This window comes from Aulonocara stuartgranti (genome assembly GCF_965226115.1).
Source record: "Aulonocara stuartgranti genome assembly, chromosome: 8".
Taxonomy (NCBI): Eukaryota; Metazoa; Chordata; class Actinopteri; order Cichliformes; family Cichlidae; genus Aulonocara; species Aulonocara stuartgranti.
Genome location: NC_138959.1, coordinates 3,276,325 through 3,284,571, shown reverse-complemented (window position 1 = coordinate 3,284,571; position 8,247 = coordinate 3,276,325). Strand labels below are relative to the sequence as shown.

At 39.9% G+C, this 8,247-nt stretch overlaps 2 protein-coding genes across 2 annotated transcripts; both read left to right on the top strand.

Moving 5' to 3' along the window:
* Window positions 1-165: 165 nt before the first annotated feature.
* Window positions 166-4,170, top strand: LOC309713085 (uncharacterized protein). Its single transcript, XM_082544432.1, has 4 exons — window positions 166-1,042; window positions 1,157-1,257; window positions 2,261-2,390; window positions 2,818-4,170. The coding sequence occupies exons 2-4, from the start codon at window positions 1,158-1,160 to the stop codon at window positions 3,086-3,088; spliced, it is 501 nt and encodes a 166-aa protein (XP_082400558.1). The 5' UTR covers window positions 166-1,042; window position 1,157; the 3' UTR covers window positions 3,089-4,170.
* A 378-nt stretch (window positions 4,171-4,548) lies between these two features.
* Window positions 4,549-8,193, top strand: LOC309713075 (uncharacterized protein). The gene is made up of 7 exons (XM_082544419.1): window positions 4,549-4,636; window positions 5,179-5,327; window positions 5,417-6,426; window positions 6,504-6,659; window positions 7,137-7,303; window positions 7,397-7,683; window positions 7,774-8,193. Exons 2-7 carry the CDS (start codon window positions 5,226-5,228, stop codon window positions 8,014-8,016), a joined length of 1,965 nt encoding a protein of 654 aa, XP_082400545.1. The 5' UTR covers window positions 4,549-4,636; window positions 5,179-5,225; the 3' UTR covers window positions 8,017-8,193.
* Window positions 8,194-8,247: the final 54 nt, after the last annotated feature.

The window sequence follows — 8,247 nt, the reverse complement described above, 5'->3', positions numbered from 1 at the left end:
CTTTTTCCTCTGCAACATTTTCCACGTACACCTCAGTGATCCTGATGTGCTCCCAGGCCAGATGACAGGTTTTCTCCAAGTATTACATCCTGATCAGATGCTGAACCACCTCAGCTGCCTCCCGAGATGAAGAAACGGTGACACCATACATTTTCAGAGAAAAATAATTTAAAATTCATTTGTGACATCATTCTTTCAGAGCTCATGGTCATATGTGAGGGTTAGAGCATCAGTCTACTGGTAAATGGAAAGCTTTACCTTCTAGCTCGGGCCTTTGCAACTTCTGCATGACTGGTGACTGCTGGAAAACCGTCAGTGAAGCCAGGCAGGAGAACTTCGCTGGGAGCCCCTCCTGAAGGCAGACCTGGGAAGATAGCCATGTCTTGCTCTATGGCGCTCGTGAAGAATTAACATGAGTCTGCTGGCCTGTGGACAACAGCCTTTATAATTTAGTCTTACATTTGTTTTGTAGACGTTATTTTATAACTAGGTATCAACTGGTTTATTATTTCCACACATTAAAACATATTTATGTCACCATGAAGGCATCTCAGTAAATTCCCATGATATGAAGTGGTATGTTTACATGCAGATAAAATGCTGACTGTGTTTAATTGCCATGATTAGACCCTGTGGAGGCGGTCCGGGTCTGGCTGGTCTCCTGTGAGCTCACATGGACAGCAGATGAAGAGCAGGAATTTTTAAGCTGACCTTAAAACATCAAAGAGCTCTGCTGAAGCTCTCAAAGGACTGAGATCATATTCCAGCTTTTACATTTTTACATATGCTCCTCTCAACATTTTCTGCCTCATTAAATATTGTTTCTAAGCTTGAGGTTATGCAACCCTCTTTCTTCTGTTATTTTGACCCCTCAAACGTAAGAGTTAACAGAGATAGAAAGCAGGTTTCCCTCCACTGTGAAATCCTGATATATGATGCTCTGGCTGATGGGAGTGAGGACTGAAGATCCTCCCTCTGCTTCAGATTAAAAAGCATCAGTTTTATCCAGATCTCTTTGTTTTACCTCTGACTGCCAGAACAGGTAGGATTCCTACACGTTAACTACTTCGACTGCTGTTTTCCTTCATGGCCTCACACTCGGTGACTGAGAGCTCTCAGGGGTTCATTTGTGTGTTGTTGGGCTTTTTTTCATCAGGATGAGAATCGCTGGAGTTCTGATCGTGTTGTCTGCAGCTCTGTGCATCGCTCAGAGACAGAAAACAAGCTGGAGACCGGAGTGGGATTACAGGAATGAAGGCAAGTTTAACAGCTCAGTGTTATCAGCTCGGCGTTACAGGGAGCTTTTTGAGAGGAAAACTCTACTGCTGGTTATATTTATATTTTCTTTCAGCAGAGCTTTAGCTCATTTTACTTTTTTGTTTGTTTTTGTTTTTTTAATCTGACTAAATAAATTTCAAATAAATAAATACATTTCTTAGATGTATAATGCTTAGAATAAATGTTACCAGAAGTGTTTTCAAATAATTATTCTTAGTTTTCTTCATTTAATGTTTGTCCTGGTAATACTGAGTGAATGTTAACAGATCTGAAGGTTTACACATCAAGAGGGTTTCCTGTTTTCTGTTTTGAAGTAACCTGCTGGAAATTGTAAATGGTAAATCATCGATTCCAGTTTGTCAGCTATATTCAGCAGCTCGGGTGTTTTTCAACAGGATTTCAAGCATCTTTGTGATTCTGTGTGTTTTTAAGAAGAATCTCATCTACTTAACTAATGTTAAGGATTAGTTATCAAAAACCTTTCTATTCTGAAGAAGCAGTGAGTCAGACCTTTTAAGAAAAAAGAAATCCCTAGCGCTGGAGCTCGTTCTCTGTTATTGTGATTCATTGGTTCTGTGAACTTAAAGTTTGTATGTTATTTTAAAAAAGAAGTGCTGTTGAAGAGAAAAGACCTTCCCTTGATGTTCATCTGCTTCCTTCATTTTCAAACATGTTTTATAATTCCTGGGAGATCCGCATCTCCACTAAAATCTACACCCATGGCAAGTTTTACACACCAGCCAGTTTATAGAGAAACTCATCCACAGTCTATGAAAACTATTATTAGTTGCAGCTCTGCACTGACTTCCCCACCACTCTCCCTCCCTCTTTTTTTTACTTCTTTTACTTTTTTCTACAAGGTTACAATAATTCATGATACCTGTATGAATGAAGTCATGTAGTACAGTACAGTTGTTGCTGATGTAATAATTCCAAAAGCAGAAAATAATAAAGTTTGTTTTCCTGGCTTGCTCACCTGCAGCAGAGAGAGTGAACACCAGAGGATGTGCCAACCTCACGCTGGTTTTAGACAACTGGAAATACGCCATCATGACGCAGGTCAAAGATCTGCTGCTGCATGACCACAACACTGTGCTCCCCGACTATGGCAGGTGAGGTTTTCTGTTTTAGGGCCTTTTCTAAGTCTCCTGCGGCACAGTTACATCAGTCTGGGTGTTCGGGCTTTGCGCATCAGTCAAAATGTAAAGAATAACTGTAACATTAAAAGGTCAGCTTTAATTTGAGCAGGTTTGCACAGATATAGAAAGTATATCTTTCTATATCTGTATCTATTTTCTTCTAAATGTGACCACAATTATTTTTTTAAATTAACATTTGGTATTCAGTATGATTTCAAAGTAGCGACTGAGGCCATGAACTCATCAGGGCCTTCTTCTTACATGGACTAATGTACTTGGACACTGCTTTCCACAACCAAGAGGTGAAAGAGGAGAGACAAAAAGAGGGCGCAGAGAAGAAATATAAAACTGAAACTGTTGGAGAGGAAAAAAACACTTTAATTTCTTTGTGTTCTTTCAGGATCCAGCCTCTGTCAGAAGCTCTGGGAGATCTTTACAAAGAGTTCAACTCCCTGAAGGAGCGTCTCGCTGAGCTCACGACCAAGTTTGATGGAGTGGAGGCTTTCGTGGACGATGTGAGATTAGGGAGGAGCCCTGCACCACTCCGAGGTGAACCCCGACCCCCAGGGTCACTGCCAGGGGAGGCGGATGGTGCTGGAGGTCGGCCCAGTGGAAGGAGGAGCCGGGTCATAATTCGGAGAATCAAGAAACCTGCCGGCTCACAGGACTGAGGATACAGCATCATACTGTTAATGCCGGGCCGAGACGGGGTTACATGTTTGTCTTATATTTCACCTCACTGTGTTTTCTGGTGCAAATCACATTTATAACTTGGACTTGAGAAGGAGAGACTGTAACATAAACTTAATTTACACCTTAACGCTTGAGTTAACACACATGTTAATATAACAGCAAAGAAAGCCCACTCTGAGTCCACACGAATCTGCACAAAAAAGTCTCAGATGTTGGACCAAAAGCACAAAAGTAAGAACATAAATAAAGTGCACTGTGTTGGCACTCTTTCTGTTTTGTTCAGTCCATAGTAATCACAACATGCTGCTTCTTATAGCATCTAACTAATTTTTAATAAATGGAAAATTACTATTTCCTCCAGAGGAGTTGTTATACTCTTCTTCACCAGCAGATGTCTCCCCAACATCACCGAGATCAAAACAGTGATTTAGTTGATTGAGAACTTGGTTTTCAATCAACTTCGATTTCGACATATTTGACTGAATACAAAATGGATTTAAACTTGTTGTGGTCAATAATATTAATATTAATAATAATAATAATAATGATGATGATAATAATGACATGGTTTTCTTATGGTCTTTCAAAATAAAAGCCTATTTGCTACAAGGATTGAGGATTTCTAACAATCTTCAATTAGTCAGCATCGGTGGTGTTTCAGTTTTGATTCTTCTTTACTTAGTTTTATCGGTGCGCATTATTGTTTGGATCACTTTTGTGTTTGTATGTTTGTGCATTTTTTCTAGTTAATTGAGCCCAATAGCCTTAGTGCTACTTCACTTAACCCCTAACCAGGATTTTAATCAAGTTATCTACACATGCAGGAAGTTCACAGCTTCATTAAATAAAAGTTGTTATGAACAATACTTACCCATGGTTATTAATACCCATTCATCCATTCATTTTTTAAAAAGTGACGTTAGATACTATTAGTAGTAGTAGTAGTAGCAGCAGTATCCTTTAGTGAGAATAATGTGGATATATTACACATATTTGATGTGATTTTTGTCTTTTTCTTCAAAATAAACCTTGTGCTTTTGTCACGAAGTAGTTTTTTTTTTTGTTTTTTTTACTATAGAATAAAACATAATAAAGATAGATGTAATTCACGGTAATAATGTCAGTGGCTGGGTTTCTTTGTTTTGGTACTGAAAGTGAAACTTCCGATCATCACCTGAACGCGGCATAAGTTTCTTCTTTGCAGAGAGTCACACAGAAACGAAACTGAAAAGGTTGCTTTCCGGTTTAGGGACTCTCAAGATTTTACCTACAGAAACAAGACGAAGGAATCTGTAAAGACTGCATTATCTAACCAACTACTGACCTAAACGGATTTTTATAAAACCGCGTAATATTTTACAAATACAAACGTATATGTTAGATCAATAATGGGGAGATGCGGGTAGGCTTGTGAGTCTGAACCTTTGGGGACGGTCCCTGTGTGTGGGCGGGTCCATCAGGAAGTTAAGTAAATGTTTGTCTGGCAGATTTTTAGTGTACGACTTGCGAAGCTAACATACAAACAGGTAAGCAAGAACATCATGAACTTTATGTATTTTTGTCTTTATTTAATAAATGTCACTTGGTTATTTCAGATCTTACGGTCATTCTTGTCCTTTTATCCAGTAATAACAAGCGTACTAGACTATTTTTATTGTATTCTTATTACCTTTAATGCCACAGTCGCTTCTCAGCCTGTTTTTGTGCATCTCTGGTACTTTTTGGTAGTTTTTACTCCTTTTATTAGACTTTATGACGCTATTTTGTCAAAATATGATGCTGTCATTTGCTGTTCTACTTCATTTTATCATAAATTAATTGTTATCATATTCATTTGTACTGCTGATAAGATGAGGCAACCTAATAGGGTGTTTTTATGACTATAAAGGAAGTCATTGCAGAGTGTGTGCCATGATATGCTGTGTGCAGTATTTTTAAGGTATTTCTGCTCTTATAAAGAAGATCAGTTGCACTAATTTTATTAACTGTAATGCAACAACCTTGACCTGAATAGTAAGCCTCGCAGGGATTAAAAGCTGTAACTGTGCCTGTATTTTTATATTTAAAGACAGTTCCCGCAGAGCAGGGGCTCACCTGAGAAAGGTGTCTCTACAGATGGAGGAGGGGGGAGGACACCCCCACTGTGCCAGTGGGCAGCAGGTGCAAACCAAGGAAGCTGAGGATTCTGCAACCAAAAGACCACGGAAGACAAATACGGTAGACATGCAGTCACAACAAACAGCTTTCAGGGGCCTGTTAGTGGTGTTTGAGCCGTCGTGAAATATATAAATTAATGTGTGTTCCAGGAACATGGAGCTGGAAAGCCCGGCAGGAACAGTCGAGAGAAGGAGAGGAGAAGAAGGAGAAATCGAAGAAGAAAAAATGCTAAGGGAGAGGCAGATGTCAAAAGTGAAAACATACAGAAGGATCAGAATAAGGCTATGGAGACTGAAAGCAGCCAAACTCAGGACAGCGAGTCTTTAAAAACACAGCCTGAGCTTCCCCAGACTGAAGACAACTTGCAAAAAGGGGAAAACAGCGGCGAACAACCACAGAAAGATCCTAAGATGGTGCAAGCTCAGACTGAAACAGGGAAGCTCAAAGGCCCAGATAAATTCACACAGACTCCAGTTGTTACACAGAAGAATCAGGAAACACAGACAGACTTTCCTGTGCCGAAACAAGACGAGGGAAAGGGTGAAAAGATGGTGCAAGCTCAGACTCAAATAAGGAAGCTCAAAGGCTCAGATAAATTCACACAGACTCCAGTTGTTACACAGAAGAATCAGGAAACACAGACAGACTTTCCTGTGCCGAAACAAGACGAGGGAAAGGGTGAAAAGATGGTGCAAGCTCAGACTCAAATAAGGAAGCTCAAAGGCTCAGATAAATTCACACAGACTCCAGTTGTTACACAGAAGAATCAGGAAACACAGACAGACTTTCCTGTGCCGAAACAAGACGAGGGAAAGGGTGAAAAGACTCAAGCCGCCACAGAGAAAGCTGCTGAGGTGCAAGAAGATCAGAACAAGCACACACCTGGACCCAAGCTGCAAGGAGACAGCTCAGTTCAGACTCCATCAGAGCAAAATCCAGAAGGAGAATCATCAGAGCCAGCCAAGGAGCAAAGAAGCGAGAAGGAGTCAAAGCCTAAACAGGAGAATCCCTCTGCAGAAGGTTCAGGTGTTGCATCTCAAACTGAAGAAGGTGCCAAACAGAAGTCTTATGCTAAAGCTGTGGCTGAAGTGGGAGGGAGTGACAAACAGTCCACTGTGGCAGCCACTAACATGGCAGAAAAAACATCCCAAAGCACACAGTAAGACTGATTTTAACTGTTTATTTAAACTCTGGAGCTAAAGCTCATATTTAAACATTTATCTTTTTCACTCACAGCGATCGAAGCCCAGTGAGACCTCCACCCGGAGTGCCTATGTTCACCTTTCACATCTACGCTGTGCTGGACAAAGCGTTTAGATTCAACCAAGAACACGACAGGCTTGTGCTGGGTTTTGAACAAGAGCATTTACCCCTCGAACTGACACACTTTGTGTAAGTATTTATAAATATGTACAAGCTGTAATTCACAGAATATAAGCATGCTTCAGTTGCATACCGAGCCTTTGCAACATTTCTGAAATGCTTGGCCTAATTTTAATATTGACAGTTGTAATAAGTAAAATAATACTAAAGAACTTTTCAGAAACATGTACAAAATTACCCCAAAAGTTGTTTAATTTTTTTTATTACTGACACAGTCCTGAAATAATCACACAGAGCTCATATCTGTGAGTGTGTTTACTCCATGTAACAGCTGCTGCATCTTCACAGAGTGAGGTTAGCAAGCAGCTTCATGGTCAGCAAAGAAACTGAATGAGAAAAGAAAAATTGTGGATGTAGATGATGGGGTAGATTTTATAGTGTAGATCTAGCCAGAGCTTCAAGGACACGATTAAAGCAAAGGATGTTGAAAAAGGGTGGAGAATTTACTAATGGATGGAAATCTCTTGTTCAATGTTTTATGTTTAGTGGAGTAAAGGAAGGCTATCTGGTGGAAGCACGCCTCTGTGTTGAAGAAAGAGATTTAGTACGAGGTGTGGTATGGTCTTATTGCTATGGTGTACATCAACGAGATAAAAAGATTTGGGGAATGGCCATGAGGCGTGTTCAAATTCCTTTAAACCCAAGCATTAAAGGTAAGGAAATCTATCATCTATATTAATGTCAGCCCACCAGTGTTGGTTCCAGTCTTTCTTCATAAACTGATCACATGTCAATGTTTTATACAGAGCTTCATCTTTATGAAGGATTCATTTGCCGTAACAATGTACCACAAAGTGTTTTGCCAAAAGTTCTCCACATAATTGGCTGGAAGAACACAAAAGGTGTGGAGATTTCAAATGCCTGGCAGTCCTCAGCTTCAACTCTGCTGAACAGAATCTTCCAGAAATGGACTCCGTCAGATAAACAGAGCACTGAGAGCTTGTGTCAAAGTTTGAGGTATTTTATAGAGAGCCTTGGTTCTGCTCACACTAGGATGGCATACCCAGATGGTTCACATCCACCTCAGGTCAAGGTGTGTTCAGCAAAAGGACAAAAAAATCAAAGTAGAAATTATCTACAGTAGCTTCTATAAACCACCGTTAATACATGATTTGATTTTCAGGTGTCAGAGTTGATTTCAGAGAACTTGCTCCAGATCTTAAAAGGAGAGCCGAAGGAGAAGCTCCCGAGCTCCTGCAGGGACACTAGTCCTCTCGTTCTGGGGCTTTCTGTTTTCATGGTTACCCAAAGTTGTAGCATTAACCTTGGAGTTAAAGGCTGGGCTGAGCTGTGTCTGCTGGTCTCACAGTCTGCACTGGACAACAAAAACCTGGATGGGTTGCAGAGTTGTTTCACACAACAGTAGGTTTTTACAATCTTTAAGAAAAGTAATTCTTGGCCTGGTTAGACAACAGTTTCTCACTGACAAACGTTTTGTTTGTTTGTTTAAGAAAAATCCATCTAATTGATGTGAAATAGATGTTGCTGTTTGCTACATTTTATGGACTAATAAAAAAGCAGCATAGCAATTCAAAGGCTTTAATTACTTTAAAAACGAAATTAAATTAAATGAAACTCCACTTCTAAGTTAAGTTAA